Below are 12631 nucleotides of genomic sequence, written 5' to 3'. Positions count from 1 at the left end.
GGATCCCGCACTCCTCAGCCTGCAGCCCCTCGAAGCCCTCGTAGAGGCCTGGAGGGTGGCAAGGTGGTGTCAGCGCAGGGTGACCCTCCGCCCAGCCGGGGAGGGGACATCGGGCATGTGGCGAGATGGTGCTGGTGGGGCCGGGACTGACTCAGAGTAGCCAGGAGCAGGGCTTGCTCCAAGCCTGGAGCACCGTGGCTGGGGTGGGAGCTGCAAGGTAGTCCCCATGGACACAGGCTGGGTGGGAAGGCACCTCTCTTGTGTCTCCCAGTACTCACCAGTTCGGCTGGGCAGGGAGCGGGGCGGGGACCGCCCTGGGCCATGGTGGAGAGGGCTGCCATGAAACTCGCTGTTGGGTTCCCTCCGAGGGAAACCAGCATCGGGGTTTCCATACTCAGACTCCAAGTAGTTGTAGTAGGGGCCCATATCTGGGCTGGGAAGGCCATAGTGAGGGTCTTCCAAGCCCGGCCCGTACTCATACCTAGGTCTTTCTCGGAGCTCAGCCCCTCTCTCACTGTCTTCACTGGCCCCATTACACAGGAAAGCAAAATCAGCTGTAAGTGGTGAGAGAAAAGGAAGTGTCAGTGCAGGCTGGCTCAAGAGAGGTAGGTCCGCTATGGCCGGGGAGCGTGCAACCACACCAGGCCAGCAGAGCCAGGCCTGCATTCAACAGCCTCGCCTGCATTCAACAGCTTCCAAAGCTGTAGCTCTGTAGTTTGCTGATGGGCAGACCAGCTCCTGTCTGTAGCCAGAAAGTCCTTGAGCAGCAAGAACCCCAGTTCCCAGTGTGCTCCCATCCTGGGCTGCCACCGTGTCACCTCTCCTAAGCTAAGCAGGAGCAGTGGGATGCACAGTGCACAGAGCAACTCTCCCCTCAAACACCGTAGACTCACTGCAAACCAGTTTCAGGTACATTCTACTCAGTGGTGCAGCTCAGCCCTGGAGAAGTCGGGGGTTCACCCACTTCTTCGGCTGGCTTCAGCAATGCTGACAACAAGAAGAGCCCTTGCTGCAGCCGTATGGAGCCGACCCTGCACGACGTGACTGGTGGCAGCCCAGCCTGTTCCCACCTCTGCTGGGGGATGCTTGCCCATGCTGCCCCGCTCACCGGAGGACCTGTGTGGGCAAAGCGCACAGTTCTGGCCCCAGGCTTCGCCAAGCCGGCAGCAGCACTCAGTGTATGTGGTCTGCTCGCCACGCAGCAAGTCTTGGCAGATGTAGTCGGCGACGGTCTGCCAGCAGACGTCCAGGTGGATTTCATACTCCTCCAAAGCATCTGTGAGTGACACAAGCAAAGGATGCCATGAAAATCATCCAGAAGAGTGCCACCCCACCTTGTCCTGAAAGGCATGACCGTGCACCCCAGCTCCTGCACCCCTGTGCCATGGCTGCACACTGTGCTGGTGCTGGTACACCTCAGCCTGACACCAAGCCCCCACTGCCGCTCCCTCCTGGGGGCCCCAGCCATGGGATGGGATGTGCGGGGTGAAAGTGTGTTGTGGCGGGGGGTTGGGCTCACCTGCCCTGCTGGAGAGGTTCACACACCGGTTTCCAGTGGCATCCAGCACAAGAGGGAGGCTGCAGAAGCAGTGGTAGGAGCCGTCTGTGTTCAGACACTCGCCGTTGATGCAGTACACTTCGTTCTGACACTCATCCTGGTCTGCCCATGCACAAGGACAGAGCAATGTTTCAGGCTGGCAGACATGGGCAATGCAACCCTTTCCCTGCCCAAACAGGGACCTCGAGGGCTCCTGCCATCTCCTCTCTCGTTCCCTAGGAGGGTCCCAGGAAGCCTGTTGCCCAGCCCTGTCCCTGTAGCATGGGCAGCAGGGACAACTCTGGGTGCAGGAGCACAGCTGTCCCTCCGTGTGCAATGGGGTGCCCACTGCTCTTTGAGGCCATCTTACCAACACACTCAAGCCTGCTGGAGTCATAGAAGTAGCCTGTACGGCAGAAGCACTTGTAGCCTGGCACTGTGTTCAAACACTGTCCGTTACGGCAGAACTCGGAGCCAAATATCTCACACTCGTCCATGTCTGAGAGGGATGGAGGGAGGGAGAGAGCATGTCAGGGAGCAGAGCCATGGAAGCAAGGTGGGCTGGGTGCTCTACCTGCAGAAAGCTGGCATGGCACCTTGGCCGGGATCACTGGCAGGACCCCCAGTGAGCCCCCCATCTCTCCCACTGGCCCTGTGCCTGGGAGCAGAGGGGGAAGCACCCACAGGCAGAGCAGGAGGAGGTATGATGGGGAACAGGATACTTTCACAAATAGGAAATTCATGTGTGTTTCTAGAAGGCCGAGCACACAGCCCCCTGGAGGTGAAGTACCAAAGACTGAGCCAGCAGACCACTGGGAGATCTGATCAGTAAACTGGAAGGGTTGTGTCTTACTGGACCCCATCCCTGGTTCGAAATGGGCATGGGAGATTTGCACTAACAAAGAATCACTGCCAGCAGTGAGGCAGGACTGGAGGGAGGGGCACTTCCAGTTCAGTGATATTGGCAATCTGGGATTTCTCTGGATGGAAGAAAGCAGCAGCAGGATGTTAGCATCCCCCACCACAGCTCCGGGGAGAAATTTCTGTGGATGCATCTCCATGCAGGGCATTGCACAGTGCCCTCCCTCTCCCCCCTGGAAGAAATGAGAGAAAATGGTGCTAGTACCTGTGAAAGAGACTTTTCCTGAGAGCAGATCTTTCTGGGGAACATAGCCCTTCCCAAGAGGGCAGACCTCTTGGTACTCCACTGGCCAGGAGGCAGATGCCAAAGGGAAATGGGAAGAAAAGAAACAGCTCATTAGTGCAACCAAGGTGGAGCTGGCGGGCAGAGCACTGGCCTTGTGTGGTGTGGTTGGGGCCACTAGTCCTACCTGTGCCTGGGATGGGGCAGGGGTAAGTCTCACAGCTGTCACCCCAGGCTGCCCCCACAGTACAGCAGCACTCCTCCTTCGTGATGTTCTTGGCCAGGACGCTGTCACACAGGCGAACGTCACTGATGTGGTAGTAGCACTGCTTGCGCTCTGCGCTGTCAGAGAGGTGGGCTGTGTGTGTCTCAGGGCCCTCTAGAAGACAGCAGAGCAGGGACAGAATGGGGTCCTTGGCACCCCAACACAGCATCCCACACCTAGGAGGTCCCAGAGCACACCCAGATCTGGCAGCATGACCCTCCCAGATCCCCACTTTCAGGCTCTTCAGCTCTCCCCAGACGAAAGCCTGCCCATGCCTGTGTGGGCTTGTACAGCCCTGGCAGCCCCTCAGCTTCATCTCACCCCAGCCAGGGCTACCACCAAGCTCTAGCTGCCACCCACACTTCTGTCCTAGCTGCCTACTCACCCATGGCTGCTCGGGGCTGGCACTGCCCTGCCTGTGTGTCGTACTCCTCGTGGTCGCTGGGGCAGAGGCACAGGAAGGATCCCTCCACGTTCTCGCAAAGCGCAGTCCCGCACACGGCGACCATCAGCTCGCACTCATTCACATCTGCAAAGCAAGTGGCAGCCGTGGGCAGCAGGAGCCATGCCTCTGCGTGGACAACGGTCTGCAGCATTGAGTCAGCCTTCAGCAGGGAGATGGAAGCTGCTAGGGGCGAGCTGAGAGCTGTGTTCGCACTGTGGCTCAATACAAGTCTGGTAAGAGCTTTGTTCCCTACTCTCAGTGGATTTAAGGAGCCTGAGCTCCAGCCTGCATTGAGTCACTGGATCACAGGATCACCCAGGTTTGAAAGGATTGCTGGAGGTCTCCAGTCCAACTCCCTGCTCAAAGCAAGGGCAGTTATGGGATCCTACCAGGCTGCTCAGGGCTTTGTCTTGTTGGGTCTTTAAAATGTCCAAGGATGGCAACTGTACAGCCATCTTGAGCGCCTGTTCCACTGTCTGCCTGTCTTCACGGTGAAAACATTTTTCCTTATATTACACCCTGCCTGTTTTCTCCAGGCAACCATTAAAATACCTCTCTAGCCCTGTCAGTGGCTCCCAAGCACCTCCTTTCCACCTGCACACAGAAGGGCTCCATGTTCACGGAGCTGCTCACTTTTTCATAGAGCCCTACTCCTTTGCAGTCCCAAGGATCTGCTGTGCTAAGGGGAGGTTTTTTTGCCTCCATGAGCTGCCCTGTCTATGTCTAGGATTCTCCATGTGTGGATGCAGTCCTCTCATCTGTGCTCCGGGAGCTGTCACACAGTGGGGACACCAGCCTGGCATCCACTGATGGCTCTCCCTCACTGACTGGCAGAGTGATCATGGGAGACTCACCGACGCAGTAGTGCCCGGAGGGTGAGCTCTCATAGCCACGGTCGCAGAGGCAGCGGAAGGAGCCGTCCGAGTTCTCGCAGAAGCCGTGGCTCCCGCACAGCGTCTCGTTGGCACACTCATCTATGTCTGCAGCAGAGCAGAGAGCAGGAATTGCCCCAGACCCCACCTCTCCCAATGGACCCCTCCCTGCCCAGGCCCTTCTGCTCTGACCCCAAGACCTGGGGCAGGCATTCCCTTGATGTGAGGGACTAGGGGGTCTGATTGCCCCACTCACTCCCCTGCTATGAGTGTGTGTGTTAAGAGAAGCTTCCTGCAACATCCAGAGCTGCTAAGAGGCCAGGTGGATAGAGCGACAGGAGCAGGGTGGGAATGGGAAATGGATGGGAAGGGTGGAAGGTGGCTGGCAGGGCCGACTGAGGGTTGCACAGGTCCCTGCAGAGGTGTAAAGGCACACAGAACCTACAGGCTCACATTGGTAGGTGATACAAGGGTGCAACTGAAGTGTGTGGGGCAAGTGCAGACAGATCTAGGATGATACGCTCCTGCCTCATTCTTCTTGACCTGATCCTTCTCCAACTGCTATAGTGCCAGGGAGTAATCTCTGCCTTGCCCCAGCCCGGTGGGGTTGGACAGTCACAACTGGGTCCTCTGCCTGCAGAAGGCAGGTTTAGAGCCCCGCTGGCAGCATCCTGCTCCCCTCCTACTGCTACATGAGAGAGATTTCTCTGGAGCAGCCAGAGTAGCTGCATGCCCACAGCCCGCTGCCCCCAAGGCCTGGAGCAGCTCCACATGCTAAGTCTGAGTCCTGGTGCAGCCCAGAGCCCAGTGGCTGGCAGCAGCTCCTCCTTGCTGTAGCCTTCCCTGAGGTGGGGGGAGCCTCAAAAACTGCAGAAATCCCTTTGCTCTCTCCTCTTTGCTGGAGCCTGAACTCCAAACCCAGACTCCAGCCTAGCACACGGTGGTACCAGCAGCCTTTCCCCCAGCCAGTCCTGCCAGGCAGGTGACTGGAACAGGCAGTGGCAGCAGCCCCAGCAAGCACAGCTTACAGTCCAGCCCCAAGCCTGGAATGGCTGTAACCTGCCCAGCACTCTCCCCAAGCGGAAAGCAGCACAATGCGGTGTCTGTTCCAGATGCCAGGAAGAGAGAAGTCTAGACACAAGCAGGCAGCTCAGCCAAGAAAACAAACTCTCAGCATTATCTGCCTCTCCACCAGCCACACATTTCCACCTCCTGCTCCTCCTCCTCCTCCCCCCCCTTCCCCCCACGCCCCTGGCAGAGATGTCCCACAGCCACCCTGTCCCTGCCAGGAGGAGGGACAGGGACACCTGGGCTGTACTCACCGATGCAGTCACCCAAGGGGGTCCAGTGGAAGCCAGGCTGGCAACCCATGATACAACGGTAGGAGCCCAAGCTATTCTGGCACCGCCACGTGCCACAGATGGCATCCCCGTATTCTTTGCACTCATCCACATCTACAGGGGGGAGAGCAAGGGGATGAGGATGGTCAGATGGGGACCTTGCTTGCTCACTGCAGCACCTGGCTCAAATTCAGCTGGCCAGAGGCCCTGAGCCATTGCTAGTCCTCCTTACAAGTCACCAGCAACTTTGGGTGCTGGGAGCAGAAGTTCCCTCCCCCCTGCACTGGCTGCATCCATTCCCCCAAATCTCAGGGGGCTGATCTCCCCAACAATGAGCTCTCACCCACGCAGTCATCAGTCTCTTGGGAGTGTTTGAACCCATTTTCACAGAGACACCTGTAGGAGCCTTCTGTGTTCAGGCACTGGCCTTGTGAGCACCGGGATTTGTCTGCGCATTCATCCACATCTGCAAAATCAGGCCAAAATCATCAAACTGGATCTCACAGCAGGGGAGGGAGCAGAGGGCAGGACCTGAGGTATGTCCCTGCCATCCTCCAGCTTACCTTGGCAGCTGACTCCACCAGCTGCATTCGAGAAGCCAGGAGCACAAATGCAGAAGTAGGATCCATGACTGTTGAGACACTCGCCATTGGGGCTGCAGACCTCGCTGTTCAGGCACTCATTCACATCTGCAGAGGGAACAGAATCAGGGCCATACACCCAGCCCTGCGGGACATCCTTCACCAAAGCCACATGGATTCCCTCTCCTCAGTCTCTTACAGGCAGCCCTCCAAGGGCTCCTGGCCCTTGGTTTTCTTGCCATGGAGACAGAGATCTTCCCTGTCCATGGTGATCCTGCGTTTGGCTACAACCTTACAGATGTGCCATGCATAGTGGCATCACCTGCCTTGGCACTGGCATCCTCCCTGCCAAGAAAGAAGGGGAATCCATAGGGATGCTGTATGTCCTGGACCCAGAGGGCTGCAGGGATGGGGCTTGTACCTTTGCACATGGTGCCGTTGATGGGCTCGAAGCCAGCCTGGCAGTGGCACTCGTAGGAGCCAGGGGTGTTCCTGCACTCTCCACCAAGGCACTGGACAGCAGGGTCCTCACACTCATTGATATCTGCCAAGCAGAAGGGCAAAGCACAGAGTGAGGCCCCAGATCTTGCCACCATGGGAGAAGATCCCTACCCAGAGAAGCCATCACCCAGATGTCGGCCTGCAAGGTGGGTTTGAGCTGCCCCATCCCGTCACAGTGAGATGAGGGCAGAGACTCCCTGTTACTGGGGTGTGAGGAGTCAGCCCAGACCTTTTACTCCCTTTCGTCATAGGGACCAGGATAAACTGGATCCCAGCACCAAGTCAGTGGTGCCCAGTGACAGGACCAGAGGCAATGGGCACAAACTGAAACACAGGAGGTCCCATCTGAACATCAGGAAATACTTTTTTTACTGTGAGGGTTACTGAGCACTGGCACAGGTTGCCCAGAGAGATTGTGGAGTCTCCCCTCCTTGGAGATACTCAAAAGCCATCTGGACATGGTCCTGGGCAATCAGCTCCAGGTGGCCCAGCTTGGGCAGGGGGGGTTGGACAAGATGATCTCTAGAGATCCCTTCCAACCTCAGCCATTCTGTGATTCTGTGAGTGCAGGGATACTGCTAACCCCAGTGTCCATCTCCAGCAGAGCTCTGCACTGGGTACCACAACCACCAAGAGGTCAGTGCAGAGCCACAGTTGCTGACAAACCCTCTCTTCAGCCAACCGCACAAGAGCAAACATCAGGAAAGTAACCCAGCACCAGCCATACCTTCTGTAGCTCTGCTTTCCTACCTGCCAGACTTGCCTACAATGTCCTTCTCTCGGCAAAGCTGGCCAGGGGCCTACATCAGCTCTTACCCAGCTGCAGAGCTCCCCACAAACCCTCTCCCACCCAACTCCTCTCCCACCCAACTCCCCCAGGCCTTGGTCAGAGCCTGCTGGCACTCTGAGGGTTTTGCTCACAGCAGAGACATGGGTACCTTCCCTCTAACAGAGGGCTGTGAGGTGCCAGCAGACTGCTACTGCCTGCAGGCTCATGAGGCAGGGGGAAGCATTGGAGAACACTGTTAATCTCAGCTGCTGTGCAGGCAGCAGAAGACATGGAGGGATGGAGAAGGTCCTGCTCTACTCTTCTCCCCTGCCAGGAGGCAAAGCCCTGAGACTGGCAGCTCCTGAGGGCAGGGCAGGGGCCTTCTCTTCCCCTTCGTAGAGCACTGAGCACTCCACAGACATAAACAGGCATCACTCCCTATCATCTCAGGGCAGGATTCCCAGCTCTTCAATCTCAAAGTGTTCCAAGTAGCAATATTCTTGAATCTTTCTGGAGATGAACCATAACCTAGTTTATTTATCACAAAACTATCACGAAACCCTTATCCTTTTTCAAATATGAAACCCAGATCCACAGACAAGGCCACCAGCCAAGGCAGGGAAGAACGTGCCATCCTGCCATCGGGTCAGTGTGACTCGAACAATATCGAACCCTGATAAGGTGCCCTTGTGACATGGTTGGGGCAAGGTGGCTGAGAAGGGGTTCACGTGGAATTTTGGGAAAGAGGGAGGGCAGATGGAAAGGATCAAACCATGGTTCTCCCATGTACTCAAAAATCAGATGGAAAATAAGCTCTTTTCACACTGGTTTTCTCAGACACCAAAACAGAGGAGAATAGATGGAGGCTTTCCTCCCTCTCTTCCCCCACTGGAGGCCCCCATGCAGGGGGCTCTTCTGAGAGTCACATCAAAGGCAAGATCTTCTGTTTGGCAGCTATTTTCAGGCTGCAGAGCTCTGCAGTGCTCCAGAGAGAAATTCATAGCATATGGCCAATCTTTAAACAAATACCTTTGCCAGCTCTGCCCTCTCCCTTCCCTTGCCCCAAACAGGGAATTTGCCTCAAGCCATCTCAAGTCCAGGATGTTCCCTAGGGCAGTCACCAGGGAGGGAGTTTTGCTGCCTGCGCTGGGGCAGTCCGGCTATAAGGTTGGGACAGAGTGTTCTCATCTCTCAGCAATGCAACCAACACAGATCGATGTTGGTGTTAACTCCCTGCCATGCATACCTGGCACAGCAAAGCCCTTGAGCTAAGCTTTCCTTTTTAAACGTGTCCAAGTTACATTAGGGGCTGGGGAAAAATGATGAAGCCTGGATGCCCACAGTCTCTCCACTGGCTGTGGACCCAAGGTTTCTCCCTCTGTTGAGGACCTACATTTGGGGCATGTGCTCCCAGGCACACAGTTCTGAACTGAACCACACACAATTCCTCTCTGCCCATGTTTCCAGGCCTCCTGTACTCCTCTTTTGGCCTTTGTCAGCATCCCCCAGGTCATCATTAGTCCAGGAGTCTCATCAATGAGTCCTTCCCCCCCATCCCTTTCCTGTGTGAGGAAGATCACCTTCCTGCTGCTCTAGGTGATACCCGCTTGCAGCCACCCCACCTCTGCTGATCAGAGAGCCCAAGAGCTGGAGAAAGATCCTGAGGCTGAAGAAGTCCCCAGGCTCCACCAATAACCCAGCTATGGCAACGTCTCTTCCCTCATTCCCTCCAGCACCCGATCCTTTGTCCCTGGGAAAGGGATACCTTCACATGCGCTACCATCTCTGGAGACGGCGTAACCGGCATCACAAGCCATGCAGGAGTAGGAGCCCTCGGTGTTGAGGCAGAGTCCGGAGGGACAGGCAGCCTGGGACGTACACTCATCGATGTCTGCATAAGCACATGAGGGAGAGCCAGATGAGTGGGAAGGATGCAGAGCAATCATGATCAGGGGCAGATGTGTTGAAAGAACCAGCCAACATGGCGACCAGGACTCAAGCAAAGCCAAGCGCTCAGGGAGAGCCTAGGGAAACCTCTTGACTGGGTGTGTGACACTTCAGAGGGTCTGGACCCACGGCTCCCTGGTACCTTGGCAGCTTTTCCCATCAGGTGCCACCTCGTAGCCCTGGTAGCAGGAACAGTGGAAGGAGCCATCCAGGTTGACACACCGCCCATGAACACAAATCCCCTCCACAAGGCACTCATCCACATCTGTGTGACACAGCAGAGGACAACATGGCATGGGAGGGTGCTCAGGGCTGTCCCCACCACCCAAGCCACCAGGGCGCTGTGCCCCAGCCATGCAGCCTGGCTGCCCGTGGCAGAAGGGTGCTGCCTGTGCCCCTGCTCCTTTTAAGGTTTGCAGGGAGCACTGCTGTGGGGGGTGAGGGTGCTGCCCAGAGACAGTCTGAGCTCCTCACCAATACATCTCCCGTTCCTGGGCCGGTAGCCATCTCCACAGCTGACACACTTGTAGGATCCCAGCGTATTGACACACTTCCCGCTGTGGCAAGGGCTGGGATCCATGCACTCGTTGATATCTGCCAAGAAACACACTCCTTTCAGGCTCACAAAGGGAAACAGCGCAGCCTTCTCCAGGATGCCCTCTCCAGCTGGATCCTCAGAGATCCCCTCCAGGGGACAGTGATGCCCAAGAGGAAGTGAGACAAGTTTGCCAGGGCTTAGGCAACACTTCTTACAGTCCCACTTATCACGCAGGATCCTACACCCACACCTGAGGGCTGACATAATCCAGCAGCAAAACTCACTGCCGCAGGATGTTGCCAAGGCCAGGAATGTGCATGGGCAGAGAAAGGGATCACCTGTGCAGGGCTGTTTCATCAGGGACTTTCATAACTACGATTAGGATGCAGCCTCCAGCTCAGGAAGTCCTTAAGGCAAGTGCTTTCTGGAGGCTGTGTGGGGGGAGCAGCATTCTGTGCATGCCCTGTTTCCCATACTGCCTTCTGAAACAGTCTCCGGCTCTCTGTTGGAGATGAGCTACTGAGAAAGGGGGATCTTTGATCAGGCACATCATATGTTCACAAGGTCGAATGATGTGAAGGGCCCAGATCATGCCACGTGAATGGGATGCTGTGGAGACAGGTGGCCTGAGTCTCTGCAGTCTACTTGCCAGCACGAGGGTCTGGTGACAGAGTCAAGGTGGCATGAAAATAGATGGGCATGTCCTCCTAGAAGGGGAAGCTGGCATGGGCTGGCTGTAGGGGATCTCCCTGCAGACGTGGGAGAGGATCTTGGAAGAAGTCCCCTCTCTGCCCAGGAAAGCCTGTCCCTTCTGTAGGCAGAGGAGATGACAGGCAGCCCTCAGGGAGGGCACAGGGCAGACAAACATGGCGGGGTCCTTCTTCCCTTCCAGGAGAAGACACGGAGCGGTGAGGAAAGAAGGTGTTCAGCCCTGCATAGGGTGGGTTGGTGGGGCAGGGGAACAGGGAGCAGCAAGCTTCACCTTCACACTGCTCTCTGGGGCCCATGGCAAAGCCCTCTTTGCACTCGCAGCGGTAGGAGCCAGGGGTGTTGATGCATCGCTGTCCTCTGCAGGTAGAGGGCTGCTCACATTCATCTCGATCTGGCAACAGACAGGGAGACAGGCTTGAAGTCTTCCCCACCCAGTGTGGGGAAGGCTGGGTGCCGGAGAGGAGCTGCACCACCTGCAGCAGGCTCTGCCCAGGGCACCTGTGCCAGCGCTCTCCTCTATCCCCCATCTGTCCTAGCACCCCCCTTGCCATGAAGCAGTGATCAGGGCTGGCACCACAGGCTCCTGCCCAGGTCATCATGGGCAAGGTCCTGTCCCTGAGCGAGCAGGAGAGGATGATCCCCATGGATCAGGCTGTCTGCGGGCAGGCCTGCAGGGAGGGAGGGCGTGCAGGTGTGCATGTGTGTGTGCAGGTGTGTGCATGTTTGTGTGCATGAGTGCCTGTCTGTGTGCACGTGCACGAGAGGGCACGAGGGCGGGAGACTGGGGAGATCCTGGGGAGGTGGCAGCCTGGTGCCAGGCAGACACCACTTACCCTCACAGCTCTGCTTGCCCTCCGAGACAGCCAGGCTGTACCCAGAGTAGCAGAGGCACAAATAGGAGCCCACGGTGTTGATGCAGTGACCTTTTCCAGCACAAGGATCTTTCAGGCACTCATCTTCATCTGTGCCCAGGCAAGGAAGGAAGACAGACAGTCATCACCCACAGCTGCCTGCCAGCCCTCTGCCAGCCCCGCAGTGCAGCAAGTAGGCAGGGGCTCAGCAGAACTGCCAGAAAACCCTCTCCCAGGAGCCTGAAGGACCGAATGGTGCGTCAAGGCCTGGCAGGCACAAGAGGTGCCAACCTACCGATGCAGCGGAGGCGGCTGGGGTCCAACATGTAGCCAGGGTGGCACAAGCAGCTGTATCCCTCCGGGGTGAGCACGCAAGCGCCGGCTCCGCAGGAGAGGGGTGAAGAGGCACAGCCGCTGAGCCCTGGGAGGAGAGAGCATGGAGCTGGGGGCAGGACCAAAAGGGTGCATGGAGTCTAGCATCTGCCTTGTGTCCCCAGCACCACTCTGAGGAGGCTGCTTTTTCCCTTCTGGGAGAGCGATGCTGAGCCTGCTCCTCTGTGTCTTCAGGCAGCCTGCACCTGTAGAGCTGCAGGGAGGACAAGGCAGACGCTGCTACCTCCTCCAGCCTGAGCCCAGCTGGGATTCCCCTGTCCCCTGCACTGCTCACCTGTGCCCCAGCCCCACAAAAGGGTAGTGAGAAAGCCTGCCAGCCCCATGCCTTGGAGGAGGGCTGGCAGCAAGCCTAGCACCTGTGAGGGGGCTCCTTTTGGGGTGACAGCAGGGCCCTCCATCCCCCTGCTAAGCGGGGCATAGGCAGCAGTGGGGGAGTGGTGGGGCACCGCACACCCCTCGCACTGAGCTGGCCAGGGGGCCAGCCCAACCCCAAACAAAAGGCTATTGAGGAAGATGCATTCCTCAGCAAGGTGCCTCCGCCAGGCCTGCTCCCCAAGGTGCTCCAGCCCCCGGCGGAGGGCAGGGGCCGCGCTTCTAGACACTTAAGCAACCCTGGAACAACGGTGCCCTTGTGTCCGGTGCAGTAAACAAGCCGCCCCAGGAGCCACATGCCTCCCCTTGCGCTCCCCCTTCCCGATGAGTCAGCTCCCGTCACGGGGGGAACGGGGCCAAAGCCA

At 57.5% G+C, this 12631-nt stretch overlaps 1 protein-coding gene across 1 annotated transcript in view; it reads right to left on the bottom strand.

The window, feature by feature from the left end:
- Positions 1–3: 3 nt before the first annotated feature.
- The window catches only part of LTBP2 (latent transforming growth factor beta binding protein 2), a gene marked incomplete at both ends in the record, with an annotated part of 60924 nt that continues 48296 nt past the window's right edge, over positions 4–12631 (bottom strand). The window contains 19 exons of the mRNA XM_009695939.1: positions 4–48; positions 279–554; positions 1109–1276; positions 1520–1660; positions 1908–2036; positions 2664–2744; positions 2869–3060; positions 3332–3475; positions 4246–4371; positions 5586–5717; positions 5947–6069; positions 6167–6292; positions 6606–6728; positions 9220–9345; positions 9544–9666; positions 9876–9995; positions 10922–11041; positions 11484–11612; positions 11797–11922. Coding sequence (XP_009694241.1) covers positions 4–48; positions 279–554; positions 1109–1276; positions 1520–1660; positions 1908–2036; positions 2664–2744; positions 2869–3060; positions 3332–3475; positions 4246–4371; positions 5586–5717; positions 5947–6069; positions 6167–6292; positions 6606–6728; positions 9220–9345; positions 9544–9666; positions 9876–9995; positions 10922–11041; positions 11484–11612; positions 11797–11922 — 2550 coding nt within the window. The remainder of the gene's footprint in view (positions 49–278; positions 555–1108; positions 1277–1519; positions 1661–1907; positions 2037–2663; positions 2745–2868; positions 3061–3331; positions 3476–4245; positions 4372–5585; positions 5718–5946; positions 6070–6166; positions 6293–6605; positions 6729–9219; positions 9346–9543; positions 9667–9875; positions 9996–10921; positions 11042–11483; positions 11613–11796; positions 11923–12631) is intronic.

The sequence above is a fragment of the Cariama cristata genome, unplaced genomic scaffold, assembly GCF_000690535.1.
Source record: "Cariama cristata isolate BGI_N322 unplaced genomic scaffold, ASM69053v1 scaffold7552, whole genome shotgun sequence".
Taxonomy (NCBI): Eukaryota; Metazoa; Chordata; class Aves; order Cariamiformes; family Cariamidae; genus Cariama; species Cariama cristata.
Note: the sequence above shows the minus strand (reverse complement) of the source record. Positions and strands in the feature narration are given on the sequence as shown.